The 27,266-nt window shown below is 47.4% G+C and overlaps 1 protein-coding gene across 1 annotated transcript in view; it reads left to right on the top strand.

Moving 5' to 3' along the window:
• Positions 1–27,266, top strand: part of LOC115084673 (sodium-dependent phosphate transport protein 2B-like) — a 92,917-nt gene that overhangs the window by 19,964 nt on the left and 45,687 nt on the right. The window contains 5 exon segments of the mRNA XM_029589856.1: positions 2,442–2,585; positions 9,436–9,547; positions 10,533–10,728; positions 17,719–17,853; positions 24,877–24,969. Coding sequence (XP_029445716.1) covers positions 2,442–2,585; positions 9,436–9,547; positions 10,533–10,728; positions 17,719–17,853; positions 24,877–24,969 — 680 coding nt within the window.

Below are 27,266 nucleotides of genomic sequence, written 5' to 3'. Positions count from 1 at the left end.
AGGGAAGGCTATCAAACCAGGGGGGTTTGGAAGACTTCTCGCTTAACTGTGAAAAACTGGGGACAAACTGGTAAAACTGAGAATGGCGTTGGTGAGCGATCCTTTTAAAATCCTCCGATTTACGCAGTAGTGTAAGGGTTTGCGCACACCTGCACATGCCCACTTAAAACTTGTCACACATGGGCACGCGGCCGGGATATAACATATGCACGCAAGGGCGCAAGTATGTTATAAAATGGCCACACCCCTGGGCAGGGCCCGACGTATGCCCGCAAATGTGTGCGTGCATGCCAGGTTGAAATTTACCAACTAGGGTAAATTTTTAAAAGCCCGGGTGGGCATCCATGTGCGCGCAGCTCCCGGTGAGCGCACCTGGACGCGCTAATTTTTTAACAGGCGCGCGTCATCGTGCGCCTGTTATAAAATCCGATACCTGCACGCGCATGCGTGCCCGATTTTGTATTGACTCGCGAGGGGTGGGGGGGATTTTTTTGACTCACGCGCAGCGACGCCATCAGGCCTTTGCCCAGTTCCCTCCCAGTCCGCTCCAATTGAGTGGACTGGGAGAGAACTTCCCTATCCTCCTAACCTCACCTTCCTACCTTTTCCCCTCTCCACCCCGACCCCTAAACCCACCCTACCTCCCCTATTTTTTTTGTTTGAAAACTTACCTGCTCCTTTGAGCAAAATTAAGTTGTGTGCGCTGTCCTGGCCAGCCTCCCCCCACCTCACCCCCGGCCTGCCCCTTTTCAACAACCTAGGACTTCCGCGCGTGGCTGGGTCGTTTTGAAAATGCGCTCGACGCGGCCACACGCGTATCTCCCGGTATTTGCATGCACCGGACTTTAAAAATGTACCCCTAAAGGCTTTATTCTCATTCTCTGTCTGTGGAAATGAAGCTTAGCAAACCAGGCACTAAATGTGGAGGTTACTGTGGGTCATCTTTCAAAATTAGGGGATTCTTTACTGTTACTAAAGGTTTCTCCCATTTTGTGTTAAAGGAAAAATGCTTAATAAATAGGGCCCTTAATCTGCATAGTAAACTATTGCATACCACAGCATTCACTAATGTTTCAGGTTAGAAATTAGCACTGTCTTATGTATTCTGCTTTGACATGAGTAAGGTCCCAATCACCACAGAAATCTTTGATCCCCTGTGCTAATTGGCCCTATTTTACTAGGCCAGTTAGGGAGGAGACACAAAAAGTGATGATTTTCCCTTCCCCTCTCCCCTGATTGCCCTCCCTATGGTGAAAGGACTATTAGTTATCCTCAAAGGCTCCTGAAACCCCAATTTCTTCACAGAAACCAGAGCCCTTCCAGAATCCTCCCTTGCCATTTCCAACATCTCCCTTGAGCTGGCAGATTCCATCTGCTATCCCCTGGTGCAGCGGAGCATCCCTGCTGACAAGATGATAGGCGACTTCAAAATGGTATCAGTTGGCGATGCCGCAGTCTGACCAACATTTGAGTCAGGGTGTCTAATACTGCCAACTAGCACCATTTGGAAGTTGTTATTGGAGCCAGCAGAAGGTGAGCCTTTATGCTCCTGCTGGCAGTGGGGGGTTCTGGGTAACCTGTAGGGGGTGTTCTAGTGCCTCATGGGAAGTGAGGGTGGGGGTGGAATCAGAAGGGTCAGGGAAGATGTTAGAAATGGCTGATGCTTCTGGAGAGGGGACCAGTTTCTGTGAAGGGATTGGAGGAGGCAATCAGGGAAGAGGGATTATTTCTGTCATCTTCAGGGGGAGGGGATTGATAGAAGGAGAAGGATTGATAGAAGGAGGGGATTGATAGAAGGAGAAGGAGGGTATATGAGGATGTCAGGGAAAGAGGAGGAGTTTCTGTCACCATTAGGGAGTGATCCAGGTGAGGGGAAGGAGGTTTATGTAAGAAATTTGGGGAGAGAGAGGAAAACTGATTGGGGATGAAGGGGAACTGGAGTAATTTTTTTTGTATGGATTCTGGTGCTTGGTAATGGTAACTAAGGAGCTGATGTGGCAGGAGGGTGTGCAAACCTCTTCACCACCTTACTAGATAGCAAAAATGTTTGTTCAGCAACTTGACTGAACAGTATTTAACTATTTATGAATAGGAGGAAAGAGTTAATTAGCTCATTACTCCTCTATTTATATAATTCAGATGTGTTGCATTGATTTTGAAATCAGCTGTAATCATTCAATTTAGCATTGATCCATTGCACTCAGTATATATTGAATGGAGTGGTCAATAATGCATGTGAAAACAGTTGATTCTGCAAACATTGAACAATAATAAAGGAAAATGATTTGGCCACTAAGTAGATATCTTATTCTCAGTAAAGTTCAGACTCAAACTTACACATGTATAGCTTCTGATTATCTTCTGAATGAGCCTTTAAATGCAAAAATGCTACACTGTAATTGAATATCTGCTACTTTAACCGAATCAATGTGTTTCCTTAGGTAAAGTGGCGGGTGAGATTTTCAAACACAATGCTGTGTTGTCTAACCCTGTGGCCGGTTTGGTGATTGGAATACTGGTGACAGTCTTGGTGCAAAGCTCCAGCACGTCAACATCCATTGTTGTCAGTATGGTATCTTCTAGATGTAAGAAACCATTTTATTTTTATATAATGCTGAATGTTTACAGAGTTAAACAAGGTAAACATAGGTATATCAATAGGTACAAAGAAGGCAAGTTATGAAAATACAGTAAGTGAGGGGAGACAACAGTAGGAACAGATTATTGTTTGATCACTGAGGAGTTGGTAGAGTTTGTGAAGATTAGAGAATGCCTCCCTTAAAAGGGCATCCTCATCACCAGAAGTGGAAAGATTGCCTTGACATACTGCAGAAGCCACAGAAGTAGTGTACGTGAAAGTCTTTTGCTGCTGATTGCAGCCAATCAAGGGCAGTGCCTGGATGAAGGTGTTGGTGGGAAGGAGAGGGGCACCTGGCAGAACTCCTTATCCTCTGGCACTTGTTGAGTGGCTGGCACACCTCACAGCCTGGTGCCCGGGGTCCTTGGCCCACTGTCTTTGTTACGCCACTGAGAGAAGGGTAGATGACTGCAGGGCATTGAAAGAGAGATGTAGCAGGACTTAGGGAGGGCTGATGTTGAGATAAATTTATGATAGAGGAAAATGATTCAAATTTAAAATGTAAGGTCCTCAATTTTCCATTCATTCACTTCCAATGTTGAGATTACTTACCTGATAATCTCCTTTTCCTTAGTGTATGCAGATGGACTCAAAACAAGTGGGTATAGTGTGCTCGTGCTAGCAGTTGGAGACGGATCTGACGTCAGCACGGGTACATATACCCCCACAGGAAGTGCAGCAATTCAGTAATCTTCCTTGCAAAGCTTTATGGATATATGTGTGACTGACTGATCGATTAAATGAACAGGATTACCCATACCAATTGATAGTAGCTGGAGACCGCCAGTGTTCTCAACCGGAAGGCGTCGACACCGGGTAGGGTGGACGCCCTATATAAGAAAAACATGGCTTACCGTGAGTCGGCGAATCCCCATGTATACCGGCAGCCAGGTGGGATGCTGAGTCCATCTGCATACACTAAGGAAAAGGAGATTATCAGGTAAGTAATCTCAACATTTCCTAGCGTGTAGCAGATGGACTCAAAACAAGTGGGATGTACAAAAGCTACTCCCGGACTGGGCGGGAGGCTGCCCGAGGTCCGTTTAGGATTGCCCTCACAAATGCTGTGTCCTCCCTGGCCTGAACGTCCAGACGGTAGAATCTGGAGAAGGTATGGAGGGAGGACCAGGTCACTGCTTTACATATCTCTGCAGGCGACAGCATCCTAGTTTCTGTCCAAGAGGCTGCTTGCGTTCTGGTAGAATGAGCCTTGACCTGTAGAGTTGGTGGTTTTCCCGCCTCTACGTAGGCCGCCTTGATAACTTCTTTGATCCAGCGGGCGATGGTTGGCCGGGAGGCCGCTTCTCCTTGCTTCTTCCCGCTGTGAAGGACGAACAGATGGTCCGTCTTTCGTACTGCTTCTGACATTTCCAAGTATCTGGCCAGCATTCTGCCGATGTCGAGATGACGCAGTATTCAACCTTCTTCTGACTTCGTCAAACCTTCCGTGGTTGGCAAGGATATGGTTTGGTTGAGGTGAAATTGTGAGACTACTTTGGGTAATAAGGAAGAAACCGTGCAAAGATGGATAGCCTCTGGAGTGATTCTGAGGAACGGATCCCGGCAGGACAGTGCTTGTAGCTCTGAGATGCGGCGTGCTGAACATACAGCCAGCAAGAACACCATCTTCAAGGTCAAGAAACGGAGAGACAGGCCTCGAAGGGGTCTGAAGGCGGATCCCGCTAGAAATTCCAACAGTAGGTTGAGGTTCCACAGGGGCACCGGCCACTTCAGTGGCGGGCGAATGTGTTTGACTCCTTTCAGGAAACATGAAACGTCTGGGTGTGTGGCGATGCTGTTACCGTCACTCCGGGGACCGTAGCAGGATAGCGCTGCCACTTGAACTTTGATGGAACTGAGAGACAGACCCTTCTGAAGTCCATCTTGCAGGAAATCCAAAATGATAGGGATCTTAGCGGCATGTGGATTGGTGCCGTGAGTTTCGCCCCAGGCTTCAAATACTCTCCAGATCCTTATATATGTTAGTGATGTGGAGAACTTGCGTGCTCGGAGGAGTGTATCTATTACCGGCCCCGAGTATCCTCTTTTCTTCAGTCTAGCCCTCTCAAGGGCCAGACCATAAGAGAGAATTGAGCTGGATCCTTGTGGAAGATGGGACCTTGCCGCAGCAGGTCTCTGTGTGGAGGCAGGGGAAGTGGATTCCCTGCCAGTAGTCTTCTCATGTCTGCGTACCAGGGTCTTCTTGGCCAGTCCGGTGCCACTAGAAGAACTAGGCCTCTGTGTCGCTGAATCTTGTGTATAATGGCGCCCAGCAGGGGGCACAGAGGAAAGGCATATAGCAGGATCCCCCGAGGCCATGGCTGTACCAGGGCATCGATCCCCTGAGATAGAGGATCCCGCCTGCGGCTGAAATATCTGGGTACTTGAGCGTTGGACCTGTCCGCTAGTAGGTCCATGCCCGGCGTCCCCCACCAATCCACAATCATCTGGAAAGCTGTGGGCGACAGCTGCCATTCCCCTGGATTTAGGCTTTCTCTGCTGAGGAAGTCTGCCGTGGTGTTGTCCTTCCTGGCGATGTGGACGGCGGAGATGTCTTGGAGATTCGCTTCCGCCCAAGTCATCAGGGGGGCTATTTCTAGGGATACCTGTTGGCTTCTGGTTCCGCCCTGTCGGTTGATGTATGCCACCATGGTGGCGTTGTCTGACATCACTCTGACTGCTCTGTTGCGAAGTCTGTGGGCAAATCGCAGGCACGCTAGCCTGACTGCTCATGCCTCTAGTCGGTTGATGTTCCACCCCAACTCTTCTCTGTTTCACCGCCCTTGGGCAGTGAGTTCTTCACAATGTGCTCCCCATCTGTTCAGGCTGGCATCTGTAGTGAGCAGGGTCCAGGTTGGGGAGGACATTCTTGACCCCCGGCTCATGTGGCCGGGCTGCAACCACCACCGTATCTGATTCCGTACTCTGGCTGGTAGAGGTAGGTGTATGGTGTAGTTCTGTGATTGTGGGCTCCATCGAGATAGGAGGGCGCGTTGTAATGGTCTCATATGAGCCCGTGCCCATGGTATCACCTCCAGAGTGGATGCCATAAGGCCGAGGACCTGTAAGTAATCCCAAGCTGTGGGCTGGGTGGCGCTCAGCAGGGCTTGCAGACGATTCCGGAGTTTTGATCTTCTCTTGGAGGTCAGGCTGACCTTGTCTTCCTGGGTGTCGAATCGGACTCCTAGGTATTCCAGCGACTGAGAAGGCTGTAGGGAACTCTTGTTCAAGTTTGCAACCCATCCTAGGCTTTCCAGATGAGCTATAACTCTGTTGGTTGCCTGGCGGCTCTCCTCTGGTGACTTCGCCCAGATCAGCCAATCGTCCAGGTAGGGATGGACGAGGATTCCCTCCTTCCTGAGGGACGCTGCCACTACTATTATGACCTTGGTAAAGGTCCGCGACGCTGTGACTAACCCGAAGGGTAAGGCTCAGAACTGTAAGTGTTGGACCAGGACCTTGAAGCGTAAATAGCGCTGATGGTCCCGATGGATTGGGATATGCAGGTAGGCTTCCGACAGATCTAGGGATGTGAGAAACTCCCCTGGCTGTACTGAATTTTTGACAGACCGCAGAGTTTCCATGCGAAAGCTGGGGACCCGTAGGTATCGGTTGACTGACTTGAGGTCCAGGACGGGCCGGAAAGGGCCCTCCTTCTTGGGCACAATGAAATAAATGGAATAATGCCCAGAATTCATCTCCCTTGCAGGTACTGGTATTATGGCCTTTAGGGACAGGAGCCGCCGCAAAGTAACTTCTAGGGCCATCCTCTTGAGGGGCGAACAAGGAGATTCCACAAACCTGTCCGGTGGAAGCCAAAGAAAATCCAGGTAATACCCCTCTCGGATGATGGCGAGGACCCACTGATCCAAGGTAATCTCGACCCACCTGCGGTAGAAGAGGGATAGCCTGCCCCCTATGGCCACGACCCCCAGATGGGTCGGCTGATTGTCATTGTGGGGTACGGCCGGGACCTGAACCCGAGCCGGTTCCCCTCTTGTTGTGCTTAGCCCGAAAGGACTGGTTCCTGGCCTGCGATCAAGGTGCTTGGTAGCGAGTTCTGTAAGGGTTGAAGCGCTGAGAGGTTCTACCTCTGGATGGGCTGGGAAAGGGGCGCTGGTTCCTCCTTGACCGGTCTTCTGGTAGACGGGGTAATGTGGAGGCGCCCCACTTATTGGCCAGTTTCTCAAGGTCACTGCCGAACAGGAGGGATCCATCAAAGGGCATTCTCGTGAGGCGTGACTTGGAGGAGGAGTCAGCCGACCAATTACGTAGCCAGAGCTGTCTCCTGGCTGCCACTGAGGATGTCACTCCCTTGGCTGCCGTACGACTAAATCGGAGGCTGCATCAGTGAGGAACGAAAGAGCTGATTCCATTTCTTCTCCCGGGGTGTTGTTCCTAGCCTGTGATAAACAGGAACGTGTCACCACGGTGCAGCAGGTCACAATTCGTAGGGACATGGCTGCCACCTCAAAGGCTTGTTTCAGAATGGTGTCCATGGGCCGGTCATGTGTATCCCTGAGGGCCGTCACCCCCTCCACCGGAATGGTGGTGCGCTTCACAATTGCGCTAACTATGGCGTCTACCTGGGGGCACGCCAGCTTCTCCTTGGTTGCCGGGTCTAAGGGGTACATGCCAGCCAAGGCCCGACCCCCTTTGAATGAGGCCTCCGGCGTATTCCATTCCAGATCGATGAGCTGCTGAGCTGCTTGTAGGAGGGGAAAATGGTGAGACGTTTGGCGCAGGCCCTCTAACAGGGGGTTCATTCTAGGTTCCCCTGGGGCATCATGGCCCGGGATAGCCAGCTCCGACAGGCATTGAGAGATCAGGCCCGGGACATCCCCTTTCAGAAAGAAGCGCCTCATGGTCCGATATGGTTCAATCCCCGAGGGAAGTTCTCCCTCCTCGGGGGACTCGTCGTCTTCCTCAGGGTAATCTAAATCCCCATAAGTGGGGTTCCGGGTGGCGAGTGGCCTTGTCTAGGCCTTGAGGGCCCTGGGGCCGGGTCATCTGGTACGTATGGACCCGCTCGGAGAGCAGCCTGCATTGTGACAAAGGCATGAATCCCCTTGAATAATTCCACCCATGAGAGCGAAGCAGGATCTGGTCTGAGGGGTACCAGGTCTCTCGGGTTCCCCGGCTGCTCACCGCTGCCTGCTAGGTCCGGGGTGTTCCCTGAGGAACTGGCAAGTATGCTGGTCTGCAACCGGTCCTGGCCTGGAACTCCCAGGGCCTCTTCACATTGGGCACATAGGGAGTCTGCTTCCTCGCCCTGAGTGGCTGTGAGGTTGCATGCCGAGCAGAGGCTTACGCCCGATGCTGGAGGTGCCGGCTCCGCCAACGCATGGGCTCTCTTACGCTCCATGTGCGCCTAAGAACGGACGCTTATCAGCGGGCGCTTAAACAGTTGTGCACTGAACTACGTGCGCCTAACAATGTGCGCCTGACAAAGCGCGCCTAACAATGTGCGCTTAACAATGTGTGCTTAACAATATGCACTTAACAATATGCGCCCAACAATATGCGCCCAACAATGTGCGCTTAACAATATGCGCCCAACAATATGCGCCCAACAATGTGCGCTGAACAATGTGCGCCTAACAGCGTGCGCCTAACAATGTGCGCCTAACAGCTTGCGCCTAACTAACAACGTGCGCCTAATGCGCGCTAACGAACCAGGCAGGAAAATGGCAACCTCTGTGGCGGCTCTGCGAATCCTCACTTCCTCGGAGACAACAAGAAAAGATGTACGCCTTACCTTGTCTTCGGCGCTTCCCGGTTGCGACCCGGGCGGTCTCAGGCTGCGGGGGGAGAGGGTGAGTACCTTCACCGCCGCGCTCGAGGAAGTGCACCCACTGCCTCTGGGCCGCACCCGAACTCATCCGCTCGGGGGCCGTCCATGCCGGGACCGAGGCTGCCTCTAGGCCACGCCCGAGCCCTTCTCGCTCGGGGGCCAAGCCGCGCCCGAGCCCTTCTCACTCGGGGGCTAAGTCCCTGCTGCGATTCGGCCACTGGACCGAGGCACTTACCTCCGAGGGACCACGGAAATCACCTCGGGAAACTCAGCTGGGGGAGGGACCGAGTGGTATCACCGCAGGAGTGTGGGGCTCGTCTTCAGGTAGGTTTCTTCTAAGAATTTAGTCGAGTAGAATTTGGAAACACGCTCAGCGAGCGTGAGGTAGCTCCGAACTGCTTTGGAGACGGAAATTACTGAATTGCTGCACTTCCTGTGGGGGTATATGTACCCATGCTGACGTCAGATCCGTCTCCAACTGCTATCACGAGCACACTATACCCACTTGTTTTGAGTCCATCTGCTACATGCTAGGAAATGTTCTTTTAATTTGGAGATAGAATTATGTATAGGGAAAAGTAAATTGTAGTTATAAGTTAAAAAATGAGATCAATCTTTCCACTATTGAGGATTGGAAGACTTAGTGAAAAGGCGAGTCCTCCCATTCAATATATATCATTGCTGAGTAAGGTCTCTGTCTCATTGACAGTGAAACTGGATTAAATATAAAATTCTGGCAGAAATCTGAAGGATTTGTCAGAATTAGCTTAACACTGAAACCAGAACTGAGCTTGGATTCCTAACAGAAAATAAAGCTGTATGGAGCAGGACCATTATGAATCAGAAATATGTCAGTAAGTACAAGTGTTCTCAGCATCTGCTTAGAATCTATTTGTCTGATGGCAATGATTATTATTATGTACTATGTATATGTATTCGCATTTCATGACTCCTCAGTTTTCTGATTCTATGTTCTTATCTTCTTTCTTCTTCCCGTTTACAGTGTTGACTGTCAGAACCGCTATTCCCATTATAATGGGGGCAAATATTGGAACCTCGGTCACCAACACAATTGTAGCCCTGATGCAATCTATAGATCGGAATGTGTTTAGAAGGTACTGTTGATACCAGTTTTAGTTTTAACCTCCATCAGAAAATAAAATGTTAGAACTGAATGGCCTGATTGGCTGATGTTTAATTCTAGACAGTTGATTTATATACTATAGTGATATTATTCTTATTTTATTCTTATTTTTTATATGGCTATGAAGTCATTTGTTGGAAGAAGGTGGATGATAGATTAAACTGGGTGGTGGAGATTTCCTTCCTCACCCCATCTGGCTTACTGATACTTTTATGATCATAAGAAAAATTCCACATTTTTCAATTTAGTGCCCTTTCTATATAATTTTGTAATCTCCTGTCTCTTTTTTGGTTGATTAAGTACTGTAGCTACACAGGTATGACATCTTACTGCAAGACAGACAGTCAAACTTTTAAGGTCTCAGTAACAAAATTTAGTCATTAAGTGGTAGATGTTGCTAGTGGAATATATATATATATATATATAAAATACAAAAATATATAATTCTGGATCAAAAACATAATATTTCTAAAAAAAAAAAATTTTCTTGTAAAACAATTATTTTATTGATTTCTTATATAAACATTGCACAAGCTGTTGAACCCTGTAATTTCGAGAGTGCCAGTGTTGATTTCTTTCTGCTCTCTCTCTCTCTCTCTATATATATACTCTGCTATATATTTCTTTTAAAAATATATTCAAAGTCCAATCAAGAATGTTCCTTCTCTTCTTAATTTATTTCGATTCCTCACTTTCTCAAATAACAGTACAAATATGGCAACCTTCTGATTCACTGATTACATTATTATAGATTAATGAACCAATAAATAATTTTATACCAACTGTACTTAGTATTTTTTCCATTGGCACAAAATGTTTATCTGGCCTAATGTAGATGTCAGTAACAGTAACTATAGTGAAATAATTTTAATGTGTATAAAGATGGCTATGGTGAGCTACTATGAGGGGAAGATGGTATTTGCCTGCCATTGAAGATATCACCCTCTGTTTTGCAGGGCTTTTTCTGGAGCCACAGTCCATGATTTCTTTAACTGGATCTCAGTGGTGATACTTTTGCCCATTGAGGCAGCTACTGGTTATCTCTTCTACCTCACAGATGCTATAATTAAAACATTTAACATCCACGGTGGCAAAGATACCCCTGACCTATTGAAAGTCATCACAAATCCCTTAACCAAACTAATTGTTCAGGTATGGTTTTTAAGTATTTCCAGACCATGTGCAGCCTTTTCAAGTTTTAGTTATTAGGTAACTTCCTGTGTTTCCGTTTATCCACTTACTATCATTAGATAGCAATAAAATCAATAATACCATTTCTTCTCCTTTTCCCCTTTGTAATCTCTCCTGCAATATGCAAGCCAATGTGTGGATTTAAGCCCTCTAGCTGACTTAATGCATGCTTCTGAAGAAGGAATGGGCAATCTTCCTCCATCTCAGTTTGGAGGGGAGCAGTATATGATGAGTGGTGAAATACTGAAAACCAACAAATAAAAGAATGATATGGGTGAACTCAAAGTTGCCAAAAAGGGAGATAAGTTAAATTGGAGAGCTGGAGGTGCAGAAGGAGAGGAATGCCTGGTATATAAAAAAGGAGGTGAAAAATATTGCAGGTTAGTACCCTCACAAGTTCCACCCAATCACATCCCCTCTGTACAAATCACTGGTGAGACTTCAGCTATAGCATTATGTTCAGCTTTGTAGGTTATATCACCAGAAAGATATAGACAGAGTAGGGGCAGGCCAGAGATAGGGTATCCAAAGGATCTGGTCTGCACCAGAAAGGTGACACTTAAGAACGAGATCATACCCTGGAGGAGAGAAGAGAGGGATGTTTAAAAACCTCAAAGGTAAAACTAATTCATAAGAACCAAATATTTCTTGATGGACAGTACATTCAAGATAATTTTATTTATTTTGGTTTAGTTCTTATGCCTTTTTATTGGTAGCTCAAGGCGAGTTACATTCAAGTACTGTAGGTATTTCCGTGTTCCCAGAAAGCTTAAAAACTAAGAGGATCATTTTATTAAGCTGTAGTATTTTCCCCTGGAGGAGGACAGTACTGCAAGGTTTACTAAGCTGCAGTATTGAATACCCACATGCAACAGATGAATGCCGGCTGAACTATAAAAACCCACACATGCATCCCCCAATCGTGCTCAATACGAAAGCCCACTTTGCCCCTCTAACCACGACCCCACTTGCTTATCGACTTTCTTAATCCCGCACTTCCAAATAGGCTGATCCCTAAACTTCCACATGAACCTTATATCCGACCACCCAAAACAAGTGCCCGGCATAAAATTAATCAAAAAGGCAAAATCCTTCCAGGTCGATGTGACTAATTCCCGACAGAGCCATGTGCTCAAGTCATTTTTCCCCCCAAGGGCACCGCAACTACTGCTGGACATCGGTGCCTCTTACACAAGTCCATGATAATTGGCTAAGGCCCTAGCCGGCTAACTTCGCAGCTCCATTGTGATGCGATCTCCCCATCGTTCCATCAGCCCACAGCTAACCAACAAGAAACACCCCCGACAGACGAGCCCAAGAAAAATAATGCTCAGAGGGAAAGAAAAAACCCAGGCTGACACCACTGCTGCCACCGAGGGTCTGAGGTAAGCAAAAACGGCTCCTCAATCCTGGAGGGAAAAATCCCTCCTCTACCGACTTCCACTGAGCCCCACAGACACGGCAGGACCAATCAGGGCTCCCATATCAAAATTTAAAATTAAATAACGCATCGCCACTCACGCTGCTCAGTGTCGTCCCCCCCCAAGGATTGAGCTAGGGAACAGAATGCCTACCCGCCACCATGTTAATGACGGCAGGATGGACGCTGCCCCACAGCCCCAGCCTTTTCTTAAAACCACACACGTGACTAAAGGACACTCAAATGCCCAGAATGTTCCTAAGTTGTAGCTAATTTTCATTAAAATAATGCGGCTTTCAATTTTTGTAGTCAATCCTCGTTATTTATATGAAATTGCCTAGTAATGAGCTGCCTTATATGCATTTGCATGCAAAGCAACTGATTACCATACTTGCATTATTAGAGGTAAAATAATACATATTCCTGCAAGGTGCTTACAGCTGTTCACTGCATGGTAAATGCCTAATGCGGCTTGATAAATCACCCCCTAAATTTGTGTCTGAGGCAATGGAGGGTTAAGTGACTTGCCCAATGTCACAAGGAGCAGTGACTTATCATAAGAAGTTATGATATGAAACTGGAAGGAACAAAACTCAGGAGTAGCACAAGAAAATATCTCGGAAATTGTAGTATGCTTTCTGTTTAAACAAACGAGGCCCAACACCTCTAACCTGTAAAGGAGGAAAACACCCAAAGAGGAAAAGTAAAGGAAATATGGGGAGGGAAACCCCTAGCAGATTCATGATTTAACTGGCAATACAACCCCAAAGACATTGTACGGGGGGGGGGGGCAGGCCCAAAAAAAAGTGAGATAAAGTACCTGTTGCCTTCTGACACTTTTCACATATTGCAGAGGGAGAAATTTGGGAGCGGCATGCTTTATGGGCCACAGAAATGTGTACTGCATTTCCCTATAGTACATGCCAGAGGATAGTTGGGACACTCGTTTGAAACATGCCTGAAGGATAGAAATAGTAAGAACAAACACTCCATCCCCATTACATTGATCTACAAGGATTGAATACGTATCCGTCCGCCCACATTTTTTTAGGCTTTTATAATATATGGAAAGGGAAGGAAGCTGCGATTTATCAAACAAAAATAAAGCAGCCAGGGATTGAAAGACTGTGGGGCTCAAGGACTCTGACGACAGGGACTTAATATAGTGTTGGATCTGGAGGTAGGAAAATACCTGGTCCCTAAGCAAATTATACAAGTCCCTCAAATCTGAAAATGACAGCAGCTGCCCCTCTTTGGTTAGCAAATGACCCAACTGAGAGATACCTTTAGACCCCCAGTGGCGAAAACCTACTGTTTGAGAGCCTGGGCAGAAATCCAAGTTTCCCTGAATAGGCAAGAAATAACATAACTGTGGAATCGTTAACAATTTAGTTACCGCAAGCCAGGTTTTCCGGAGAGGCACTATCCCTTCGGATTGGATTAGAAAGGTTAGAAGTTTATCTGAAGAAACCTGCAGCACATATTTCAGATCCAAAGGGGCTACCAGGGCCTTTTCAGCTGACACATTGACGTAGAAGGACTGTCCCAGGAGCCATTCTCTAACAATGTGCAGATTACATGCCAAATTGTATATGCCCAAGTCAGCAACCCCCAGCCCCCCTCCCCCCAATTCTCCTGCAACCCAGCTAAGGGTATTCTGGGTTTCCCTCCCCTCCACAAAAAAGAGTGTAACTCTTTGTCCAAATTAACAAGATCTTTACGTTTGAGAAGGAGTGGCATATTTTGAAGGACATACAGCCACTTAGGCAGGAGAACCATCTTGAACAAGTTCCCCCTACCTCCCAGGGAAAGCGGTAGAACCCACCAACTACGTAACTTCTACGAATATTGAACCAGGGGCGGGATATTGAATCTATATAAGTGAGCTGGAGAGTGTGGAAGGAGAATTCCCAGATATCTGAGTGATGCTCCGGCCCACTGTAATGGAAATGTCTCATCCCAATGTTCCCGGAGGGCTTCAGGGAAGGCCAGGGATTCTGACTTATCAGTGTTAAGGCATAGGCCTGAAAAAATCCCAAATGCCCAGATTAAGTGCAAAAGGGGTTGGAGAGAAAGGGTGGGGTCTGTCAGAAATATCAATATGTCATATGCGAAGGCCGCACAGTTGAACACCTCCATCTGCAACTTGATCCACCTCACAAGCAGCCTGGATAGATTAGAGAAGGGGCTCAAGCTGAGTAGGAATAAGAGGGGATAATGGGCAGCCCTGTCATGTATCCCATGATACCGAAAAAATCTCGGACTGGGAACGATTAGCAACAATAAGGGTGGCTGGGTCATGGTACAACAATTGGATGGCATCATAAAAAAGGCAATCAAACCACATAGACCGCAAAATGTGAAAAAGGTATTGCCACTCCACTCTATCAAACACCTTCACCGCATCAAAATTGATCACTAGATAGGGGGTCTCCATTTGTTGGCACTTAGCCATAGCAGCCAGCACCTTCCGAATGTTAGTCAGGGCATAACGGTTCCGAACAAACCCCACCTGACTAGGGAGGGCAACAGCTCTGCCAAACGATCTGCCAGGATCTTAGCCAACAATTTCTGATCAAAATTAAGTAAGGAAATGGGGTGGTATGAGGTTAAAGAAAGAGAGTCTTTCCCAGGACTTGCGATAAGAGTAATATGGGCAGTGTTAACATGCGCTGGAAATGCTCCGGTTTTTATCAGCTCTGAAAAAGTAAGCACCAGGGGGGCCCCAAATTATCTGCCAAACATTTATAAAATTTAGCAGTAAAGCCATCGGGGCCTGGGGCTTTAAATCACTTCGCCTGTCGAACAGCCAACTGCACCTCCTCAGTCCTGAGCAGTCTGTTCAACCATTCCCTCTGTGCTGCGGTAAGGCAGGGAAGGCCGAGCCGAGCACAAAACCAATCACATGTCTCTGTGTCCCAGCCCTCAAAAGAATACAAGTCAGAGTAAAATTTCCTGAAATGAGTTAAAATGGCCGAGGTGTCAGTGACTATATGTCTGGCAGGGGAACGGATAGCTGCAACATGTTGAGGACTACGGGCAGCTCTAATTAAATTAGCCATTAGTTTCCCCGACTTGTTGCTAAACTGATATAATCGGTATTGGTAACATAGGAGGCTCTTTTTTGCACACTAGTAAAGCTAGAATTTAAGGCCCCTTGAAGGGTGAGATATTTTTCTCTGTCTGAGCCAGCATTAGAACAGGCCAATATTCCTTTCAAGCGCCTCAGTTGGGAGCTTAGAGCCAGGATGCGCTTGTCCAATACTTTGAGCCTATAGGCTACATATGAAATAATATCACCCCTCATTACCGACTTAGCAGTACCAAAAGAGGATTGGATTCACAGAATATTCACTGTTTAGTTTAGCAAATTCCATCCATTTAGCCAACAGATAGTCATGAAATTATGTGTCATCAGCCAGGTAATAAGGAAAACGCCTTATGCAAATTGAGGAGGTGGAGGGAGAAAACTTTAGGTCTACACATATTGGAGTGTGATCAGAGATCACACTCCAATATGTGTAGATCTAAAGTTTTAATGTGGATAAGTGCAAGGTGATGCATATAGGGAAAAATAACCCATGCTATAGTTACACAATGTTAGGTTCCATATTAGGAGCTACCACCCAAGAAAGAGATCTAGGCGTCATAGTGGATAACACATTGAAATCGCCAGTTCAGTGTGCTGTGGCAGTCAAAAAAGCAAACAGTGTTGGTAATTATTAGGAAGGGATGGTGAATAAAACAGAAAATGTCATAATGCCTCTGTATCGCTCCATGGTGAAACCCCACCTTGAATACTGTGTACAATTCTGGTCGCCGCATCTCAAAAAAGATATAATTGCGATGGAGAAGGTACAGAGAAGGGCGACCAAAATGATAAGGGGAATGGAACAGCTCCCCTATGAGGAAAGACTAAAGAGGTTAGGACTTTTCAGCTTGGAGAAGAGACGGTTGAGGGGGGATATGATAGAGGTGTTTAAAATCATGAGAGGTCTAGAACGGGTAGATGTGAATCGGTTATTTAGTCTTTCAGATAATAGAAAGACTAGGGTGCACTCCAGGAAGTTAGCATGTGGCACATTTAAAACTAATCGGAGAAAGTTCATCTTCACTCAATGCACAATTAAACTCTGGAATTTGTTGCCAGAGGACGTGGTTAGTTCAGTTAGTGTAGCTGTGTTTAAAAAAGGATTAGATAAGTTCTTGGAGGAGAAGTCCATAACCTGCTATTAATTAAGTTGACTTAGAAAATAGCCACTGCTATTACTAGCAACGGTAACATGAAATAGACTTAGTTTTTGGGTACTTGCCAGATTCTTATGACCTGGATTAGCCACTGTTGGAAACAGGATGCTGGGCTTGATGGACCCTTGGTTTGACCGAGTATGGAATGTTCTTATGTTCTTATGAAGATTTGATGGATGAAACCTTTTGCTAGTTCGGGAGGAAATGGTAGACTGGGTAACGCCACAAAATGAGCCATTTTGGAAAACTGGTCAACAGTGACCCAAATGGTGTTGTTTCCACTGGATATAGGTAGGTCAACGATAAAGTCCGTGGAGATGGATGTCCACGGTTTGCTAGGAGCGGGCAAAGGTTGAAGAAGTCCCCAGGGATGACCAGCAGGTGGTTTCTGTCTAGCACACGTAGAACATAATTACACATAGGTCCATATGTCTTCTTTCATTGAGGGCCACCAGTAGTATCTTTGCAAGGTGGACAGGGTTTTGGATTGTCCAGGGTGACCTGCAAGGAGTGAATCATGAGCCCATCTGAAGATTTTCTTCCTGAGTACCCTAGGAACCATGGTTTTACGGGCTGGAAGTGTGTGTCTGGCAGAAAGGAGCACTCTAGCAGGATCAATGATATGATGCGGAGTGTCCAGAGTGTCTTCTGGAATAAATGAGCGGGAAAGAGCATCCGCACGGGTGTTTTTGTCTGCTGGATGATACCTCAAGAGGAAGTTGAATCTGTTGAAAAACAATGACCAGCAGGCTTGTCTGTGGTTCAAGTGTTGTACATGATGTAAATATTCGAGGTTTTTATGGTCAGTAAAAACCGTTATCTGGTGGTTGAGCATCCTTGAGCCATGGGCGCCACTTCTCAAACGCTAAATTGATTGCGAATAGCTCTTTGTCTCGTATACTGTAGTTTCACTCAGCAGGTGAAAAGGGCTGAGAGAAAAAAAAGCATGGATGTAGCATATGGGTGTACTATGCTAGCTGAGGACAGCGCCGACTCCGACGTCTGAGGCGTCTACCTCAACAATGAAAGGTCATTGAGGATCTGGGTGGTTTAAACATGGCTCCTGAAGAAATGCCCTTTTGAGTTCCTGAAAGGCAGTTATGGCTTCAGGGGACCAATGAGAGGGATTGGCTTCCTTGCATGTCATGACAGTAAGAGGTGCGATCTAGGTGGAGTTGTGATGAATGAATGATCTATAGTAGTTGGTGAATCTGAGGAATCAGCGAAGAGCTTTTAGACCAGTAGGTTGGGGCCAGTCCTGAATGCTCTAGGTTTTTTTGCAGATACATCTGGAACCCCCAGCTGGATACTACATAACCCAAAAAAGGGATGGACTCCTGGTGGAAAGCACACTTCTCTACTTTTGGTGTATATGTGGTTATTCTGAGTCTCTGAAGAACCTTGGAGACATCCAAATGGTGAGTTTGTAGATCCTGAGAAAAGACCAATATATCGTCCAAATACCCTATTACGCAGTCATACAACATGTCTCTGAAGATTTCTTTCATCATGTTTTGGAACATGGCCAGAGTGTTGAAAAGGTCAAAAGGCATAACCAAGTATTCAAAATGGCCATCACGGGTATTGAATGCTGTTTTCCATTCATCGCCCTGGCGTATGTGGACAAGATTATATGCCCCTCTGAGGTCCAGCTTTGTGAATATTTTGGCTCCTTGGAGCCGATCAAAAAGTTTGGAGATTAATGGTAGCAGATACCGGTCCTTCATGGTGATTTCATTCAAGCCACGGTAGTTTATACAAAGGCGGAGGGATCTGTCCTTTTTGCCCACGAAAAAGAATCCGGCTCCAGCCAGGGACTTTGAAGGCCGAATGAACCCCTTTTTCCAAGTTCTCCTGAATATAAGCAGACAAGCCTTTGTCTCAGATAATGACAGTGGGTACACCCTTCCTTTAGGAGGTTCAGAGCCTGGTACTAGGTTGATGGTGCAGTCAAAGGATCGGTGAGGTGGCAATGTATCTGCCGCTTGTTTAGAAAACACGTCCTGGTAAGACTGATACTGTGGAGGTAGACCCGGAAGGGAGGTGGTAGTAGTCAGGCAAGGCATAGGAGTCACTGCCTCCAGGCATCTTCTGTGGCAGGCTTCTCCCCATTGAGATAATTCAAGGGTACTCCAATCGAATTGGGGTGAATGAAGTTGAAGCCATGGTATTCAGAGTACCACCGGATGTATACCTTTTTCCAGGACTAAAAATGTAATGGTCTCGGAGTACAGAGATCCAGTGTGGAGATGAAGCGGTGGGGTGGTATAAGCGACCTCACCAAGTAAAGGCTCACCGTGTATATGACAGTAGTAGTGGAGTGGGCATCCGAACTGTAGGAATTTGTAGCTGCGCTATGAGTTGGCAAAGTATGAAGTTCCCACCGGCCCCAGAATCTACGAGGGCTAGTGTATGAAACTCAAGGGCATTCGAGATAATAGAGACTTGAAGTGTCAGTGGAGGAGAAGGAGGAGTTAGACTTAGGAAGAGTCCTCCGGCGGATCCTAGGTCTGCAAGTTTCCCGGACAGTTAGGACAGGAGGATACCACGTGGCCAGGTTCCCCGCAGTACATGCAGAGGCCATGTCTCTTTCGATAACGTCTTTCGTTCAACGTAAGGCAGCTTTGCCCTAGCTGAACTGGTTCTTCCTCCTCGGCATTGGGTGTAGGAGTGGTCTGGGTAACTGTCGAGGGATGAAAGCGAGGAACTCCTGGTGGCATCTTCTTGGATCTCTTTACCTCTTGTGAGCGCTCGCGTAGTCGACGATCAGTTCCACCAGCAAGATCAAAGAGAGCATCCAGGGTTTCAGGGAGTTCGCGTGCCGCTAACTCATCTTTGATGCAAGAGTTAAGACCCTCCAGGAACACAGTCCATAGGCAACCCAGGACCCAATGCAGTTCAGAGGACAAGGTTTTAAACTCAATAACATAATCAGTCACTGGCTTGGTACCTTGTTGTAAGTGCAGGAGAGCGGATCCAGTGATAGTCGTGCGGGTGGGATAATCAAATACAAAATGAAAGAGTGTGAGAAATCCCGTCAAGTCCTGGAATATAGGATCATTACGTTCCCAGAGAGGTGAAGCCCAGGCAAGGGCTTTCCCATCTAGTAGCGATAGAATGTATGTAGTTTTGGAGACTACGTCCGGGAAGTAAGTAGGTTGAAGTGAAAAGTGCATACAGCACTGATTTAGAAAACCCCTTCTTAACAGGGGATCCCCTGTAAAGCATGTAGGCGCTGGCAAGGGCACAGAGAGATGTACAGGCATCATCAATGGAGAAGGAGTGGCCTTGTCAGGCGTTCCTGTGGAATTCAGCTGAGATCTTAGCTGATTGAAGGCATTAGTCAAAGTCTCTAGTGTCCTTTGTTGTTCGGTAAGACGTTGGGCCAGGCCAGGAATGGCCTGAAGGGCTGAGAGCTGAGCCGGGTCCATGGAGTTAGCAATCTGTTATAATTAGTAGGAATTTGTGAACCCTGGACCAAGATGAGATGTCTCTGCCCACAGGGAGGAGCCCCGGGAGCCTCACCATTGGTGGGTGTGGTCTCAGCGACGTTGGACACAGCTATGAGCAAGACTTTTATTAAGGAGAAAAGATAATGTATAACCCAAGGAGCTGGGAATGCAAAAACACAGTTCTTGAGCAAGCTACTCAGGGTGATACTGTAGATCAGTGGTTCTCAACCTTTTTTCTGTTGGGACACACCTGACAGATGGTTCTCACATGCGTGACACACTGACCCATGATCGTCACAGGGCTAGATGTAAAAGTACAGTTTGCATCCACGGGAACCCCCCTGACCCACAATAATGGATGTAAAGCAGAATTATGACATTCCCCATACAACTCACCCTACAAAAAAGATATTCTGGTTCTGGTGTCATCTCAGTAACAGCAACTCAAACTCCTTCTACTTCCAGGCTCAATAGCCCTACTTATGAAAAGACAGCAGTTTACCACCAATGCATGTCCTCTTGAGAAAACGCAACAAATAAGACTGATACAAACGCTTACATGCTAGTAAAATATCTCAATAACAGTCACAGAACCGACCTAACATACTCCCAGGATCTGTAGTAATGCATCTAAACTAATCTGCACACAGTTACACCACTATTATGGAATACACTCAAACAGGAGCAACCCTATCTATGAAAAGGCAACACTACAAATATTAAATCAGGTCCTAAAAACCAATACACCTCTTATTAGGAAAATAGAACTAGCAAGCAGCTATAGATCCCCACACAGAAATAATTGTAAAACTATACTAATAAGCAGAATAAATGTTTCAAAACAGCTATGAACAGAATAACATCCAACAATTAAAAACTCATTAAAACTATTAAACATTCTCCAAACACCAATAAAATATTTCAAAAAAAGCAGACACATCACATAATATTAAATAATTAAAATGGCAGTCAATCAAGAAAAATAAACTTAAAAAGCCACCTTTACTTACCCCCTCCAGCAGCTCTCCTACTCCTCTTCCATGCAGGCTGTAGCACACACCAGAAGCAGCAGTAGTGGCTAAGCTCTATACTCATGGTCCTCTTCCTTAGGGCCCATGTCTCTCACACACACACCATATCAGTCATGCCCCCATGACCAGTTTCTGTCTCTCACACACCAATCATCTCCCAAACAGTCTTTGACAAACACACCAGTCACCTTCCTGAACAGTTTCTCTCATGCCATACACATACACAGGCTTCCCACTCCCATGTTCCACTTACATATATGGGCTTCTCACTCTCATAATCACTTTCTCTTTCTCACACACACACTCACCAGTCTCTCACTCCCATGCTTGTTCTCTCCACATGCATAGGCTTCTCATTCCCATAATCACTTTCTTTCTCTCACATACATATACAAACACACACACCAGTCACCTGATCTCTCTCATGCATACACACACACAGACTTCCCACTCCCATGTTCTCTTTCAGATATACAGGCTTCTCACTCCCATGCTGTGTCTCACACACATCCAGGTTTCTCACTCCCATGCTCACTCTTCATATGCACAGGCTTCTCATTCCCATAATACTTTCTTTCTCTTTCTCTCTCTCACACACACACACACACACACACACACACACATACACACACACTAGTCACCTGATCTCTCTCATGCATACACACACAGGCTTCCCACTCCCATGTTCTCTTTCAGATATACAGGCTTCTCACTCCCATGCTGTATCTCACACACTCCCAGCTTTCTCACTCCCATGCTCACTCTTCACATGCACAGGCTTCTCATTCCCATAATCACTTTCTTTCTCTCTCTCACATACACACAAACACACACCAGTCATCTGATCTCTCTCATGCATACACACACACACACACACACACAGGCTTCCCACTCCCATGTTCTCTTTCTGATATACAGACTTCTCACTCCCATGCTGTGTCTCACACACACACAGGTTTCTCACTCCCATGCTCACTGTTCACGTGCACAGGCTTCTCATTCCCATAATACTTTCTTTCTCTTTCTCTCACACACACACACATACACACACACACTAGTCACCTGATCTCTCTCATGCATATACACACACACACACACAGGCTTCCCACTCCCATGTTCTCTTTCTGATATACAGACTTCTCACTCCCATGCTGTGTCTCACACACACACAGGTTTCTCACTCCCATGCTCACTCTTCACGTGCACAGGCTTCTCATTCCCATAATCACTTTCTTTCTCTCTCTCACATACACACAAACACACACCAGTCATCTGATCTCTCTCATGCACACACACACACACACACACACACACACAGGCTTCCCACTCCCATGTTCTCTTTCAGATATACAGGCTTTTCACTCCCATGCTGTCTCGCACACACCCAGGTTTCTCACTCCCATGCTCACTCTTCACATGCACAGGCTTCTCATTCCCATAATCACTTTCTCTCTCTCTCTCTCACACACACACCAGTCACCTGATCTCTCTCATGCATACACACACACACACAGGCTTCCCACTTCCATGTTCTGTCTTACTTATACAGGCTTCTCCCTCCCATGCTGTGTCTCACACACACCCAGGTTCTCACTCCCATGCTCACTCTCTTCACATGCACAGGCTTCTCATTCCCATAATCACTTTCTCTCTGTTACACACACACACACACCCACACCCCCCCACACCAGTCTCTCTCTCATTTCCATGCTCGCTCTCCACATGCACAGGCTTCTCATTCCCTGAATCACATTCTCTCTCTCTCATATTCACATACACCAGTCACACCGTCACCTTACCAACCAGTCTCTCTCTCATACTTGCACACACACACAGGCTTCCCACTCCCATGCTCTCTCTCACATAATCAGGCTTCTCACTCCCATGCTTTCTTTCACATACACCCCCACAACACCAGGCTTCTTACTCCCATGCTTTCTCACATACCCAGATTTCTCACTTCCATGCTTTTTCTCTCTTTCTCACACACACACATCAGTCACATCCCTGACTGTCTCACACTCTCACATACACATCAGTCATCTCCTTGAGCAGTCACTTTCATTGTCTCTCACATATACATACATCAGCTCTCTGACCAGTTTCTCTCAATCACACACATGCTCTCAATCATATACATTCTCTCACTTACACACTGGCTGCTTCTCTCTCTTTCTCTTACTCACTTCCTCTCTCTCCCCCCCCCCCCCCCCCCCCAGCACAAATGGTAGCTGCAGCAGCCTCCTCCTCCAGCGCCCGCAGGCCAAGAAGGAAGAATTCCATCGACCGCGGGAGGCTCATGCTGCTGTCTCCATTCTCGATTACCAGCTGCTTCAATTGCTTGGGGGCCAATGCTGCCGCCGCCGATGCTACTTTATCACGCGGCACAGCTCTTTCTTCTTCCCGCGCACCGCGTATCACTTCCTGTTCCGGGTCACGGGGGGGCGCGGGAAGAAGAAAAGGCCAGCCACAGGTGCCACAGCTTCTTTTAGCACTGCTGCCGTTCCCACTGGCTTGAACGTGCTGATAGCCCGGCGGCAACAGCAGCAGGGAAGAAAGAGCAGCAGGAGAGACCGGGAGCACGTGACACACCAGCCGGTGCTTGGCGACACACTAGTGTGTCACGACACACCACTTGAGAACCGCTGCTGTAGATGAGAGGTCCAGTAGTGGCCCGCTGCGCAGGATACTCCAGGAGATTCCTGAAGGCTGATGGAGATACTACAGACTGCAGATCCGGAAGTGGCCCGCAGCGCGGAGTACGCCGAGGATAGCTGTCCTGAAGGTGGCAAAGTGGCTGAGGTCTTAGATACAGGAATCAAGGCAAGGATCAACGTAGCTGCAGCAATACCCTGTAGCTCAGGATAGGTAGAATCTCTGTACTGAAGAACGGTAATGGCCCGCGGCACGGGGTACACCGTGAAGGCTTCAGCAGAGTAGATATCAGAGATAGTGAAGAAGGTACTCACATCAGGAAGTTCCAGACCAGGTACCCGAGGAACGGGTTCATAGAAATCCAAGGCAGAGAGGCCATCCCAGGAGCGGATAGCCGAGATGCGGAAGGGCCCACGAGGAGTGGGTACCCAGAACATCTGAGTGCCACGAGGAGATACTAGAACAGGAGGTCCGAAGTGGAGCGCATTTAACAACGAGAGAACTCCTTGCTAACTCGTCTAAGCAATGGGCTGGTCAGCTTAAGTATGCCACGGGCTGTCGTCATCGGGAGGGGACGACCCTGAGGTACCCGCCATGACGTAAACAAATGGAGGCCCTGCATGCGTGCGCGCGCCTAGGTGATTCTGGAAGTAAGATGGCGGTCGGCAGCACCCACGCCGTCCCGGGGACGCAGGGGAGGTTGGCGTTGGTTGGCAGAGGCCGCCATTCTCTCAATGATTGAAGGTGCAGGGAAAAAAGAGGTGAGCATTAGAGGTCGCAGTCGCCTGCGACCGGGCGCAACAGTAACATTGTAAAGGACTAGTGGGGTACTCAGAACTTCCCACTTACAAAGGCGTGATGTCATGGGCAATAGTTTTGAAGGAAGGAGGAATATAAATGTTATCAGTAAATAAATGGAACTTAGTCAGCTTTGGAACTCATAGATTGTAATCCTTATTGCTATAACATAACCCAGGAGTCCTGCTGGGATGGTGCACTGCGATCCTTGAGGTAAGGAGGCAGAATATTTAAGATTCAGTGTAGTTTCCCTTCCACTGAGCACAATCAATGACAAACATACTTTGAAAACAACCAGCAGAATGCATTCCAGAATCTGTACCTCCCCAGTATTTTTACTAAAATGATTCACTGTGATTTTATGCAAATAGAGTTCTTAACATTTTGCTGTCATGCATGTGGATGTCTACACTAAATGACAGTAACAAATTTATCCTGAAAACTAGCCATACATTACAACTTGTGTAATACCTTCCTTAATGTTTTGCTTCTTTGTTTTTCTTAGTTGGATAAAAGAGTAATATCTGATATTGCTTTGGGAAAACCATCAGCGGAAAACAAAAGCCTTATAAAGTCTTGGTGCTCCGGCAGTACAAAGGTTAGCATGGTGTAAATCTGCATACCTTACCTGTTCTTACATGACTAAAATGTATCCAATCCCAAATAAGCAATCGCATTATGTAATATGCATGTGTTATATATTCAGAGGGATTCATTTATCTACGTTATGAAGAATCCCCCAATACAGGATAGTCCTACTTTAGCAGTATTGCTATGTATTTGAAATGACTTCTGAAGTGCCTGAAAAAGTGGAATATAAAATAAATAGATAACGAATAGGTAAATGAATGTGTGAATGATACTGAAGAAAAATCAGTGAATTTTTTAAAACCAACCAGAAACTTAAATGAGGATTCTGCTTTCAGTTTCCTTTATTCAAAGCAATCTCCAGACCAGACCCCCTAAAAAGTGCCGTGTTTAGAAGTTATTTACTGCTCCAGTGAGGATCCTATACATCCCAGCTTGAAGAGAAGAATGGCATGTGCTGATATGCAGTAATCATTAATGCCTCTTCCTCTGACATAACACTTTTTATTTTGTACTAGCTGAACCCTGCCACGCGTTGCTGTGGCTGAGCCTGGTTAAGTTGAAAAAACAGAACAGAGCAGTAAATGTTACAGTTAGTGTGGGTTTTTTTTTTTTTACCGCAAATGAACAGCACCAGCAAAGAATAGTTTAAATATGCAAGCACACCTTCCTGCCCCCCCCCCCCCCAACCCGGCAAAATAGAGCAACCCATGCTACAGCCCCCCTCTCGGGAGATGTGGAGAATTAGTGGCCCCCCCCCTGTGAAAAACGCGCTGCGGAAAATAAGAACGGTCCTCCACCGTGTTCCTCCCCAGCTACCCGTGTAAACTGCCAGCCGGTGGCGAGGCTGTGCTAGGGTTTGTTCCGCCGGCTGCCATGTCGCAAAACTTCACCGGTGAAAGTGGTGCGTCAGGATTCCTGACCTAGTAAGGGCAAATGTCCGCTGAGGATATGGCGCCGACGGGCTCTTGCCCTTACTATGTCACATGGTGTACCGACGTCGTTGTTGTATCTGTATAGCATAGTAAGGGCAAGGTCCGCCGGCACCATTTTGGTTGCTGGCATCCGACGGCCCTACTGAATGCGATGTATCCCGGACCATTCCTGTGGTGCCAGCGGAGAAGCATGGACTTGTATCAGGTGTAGTGTGTGTGATCGGAGTGCAGTGCGTGGGTGGGTGGAAGAGGGTACTTTAATTTAAATTCAGAGGGTGTGTGAAATGCGTGGCTTCCCAATGTAGCAGCCAGGAATTCGTGTTTTGGTGTGTTTTGGGAGGGTGGGTGAAGTAAGTGACATTGGCAGGCGTGTGGGTGGGGGTGTGTGGTGTGATGAGTGTGGATTTCTGTGTGTTATAAGGGAGTGTGAATGAAAGACAATAGCCCTGTGTGGGGGTGGTGTGTGGTGTGTGAGTGTGTGCGAAAGGTGTAAGAGGGTGCGCTTGCGCTGACGGCCACCAGATGTCGCTGTTTTGTGTAAGCAATTTTTAAACTTGTATTACCTGTCACAGGTGTGACCTATATGTAATATAAGTATATATATGTAATCTACTAGATAAGGGAGCCCTGACCGACGTGCCACAAATGCGCAGTAGAGAGCAACTCTACCGCGCATGCGTGGGCAGCACGTCGGCCAGAGCGGAGCATGCCCCCCAAAAAAAATGGCGCCTGCTCCTTAGGAGCGGGAGCGGCGGCGGCAGCAGCAACAAGCAGGAGCGGCGACGAGCAGGAGTGGGAGGAGCAGTAGCCGCGGCGGCGACGACGATGACAACAAGCAGGAGCGGGAGGAGCAGCGGCGGCGATGCGCGCAAGGGAGGGAGGAGCAGTAGCGGTGGCGGCGCGCGCGCGAGGGAGGGACACCCCCCTGTCTGCCGGGTGTGGATGAGCTGAAAGGGGAGGGGATTGAGAGAGGGGGAGTGAGTGAGGGGAGGAAGGAGAGAGTGAGCTGAGAGGAGGGAGGAGAGAGTGGGGGAGGGAGGGGAGAGGGAGGGGAGAGGGAGGTGAGAGGGAGGTGGGGGGAGGGAGGTGAGAGTGAGGTGGGGGAGGTGAGAGTGAGGTGGGGGGAGGAGGAGAGAGTGGGGGGAGGGAGGAGAGAGTGAGGTGGGGGAAGGAGGAGAGAGTGGGGGGAGGGAGGAGAGAGTGAGAGGAGGGAGGAGAGAGTGAGGGGGGGGAGGGAGGAGAGAGTGAGGGGAGGGGGGAGAGAGACTAAAGGGGGGAGGAAGTGGGAAGGAAATGGACCGAAATTTTTTTTTTAAATGTAGCCCGTTGTTTCAGGCTTAACGGCTAGTGTAAGTATATAAGATCCTTCCCG

This window comes from Rhinatrema bivittatum, chromosome 1 (genome assembly GCF_901001135.1).
Source record: "Rhinatrema bivittatum chromosome 1, aRhiBiv1.1, whole genome shotgun sequence".
Classification (NCBI taxonomy): domain Eukaryota; kingdom Metazoa; phylum Chordata; class Amphibia; order Gymnophiona; family Rhinatrematidae; genus Rhinatrema; species Rhinatrema bivittatum.
This window is presented reverse-complemented; position numbering and strand designations above follow the sequence as displayed.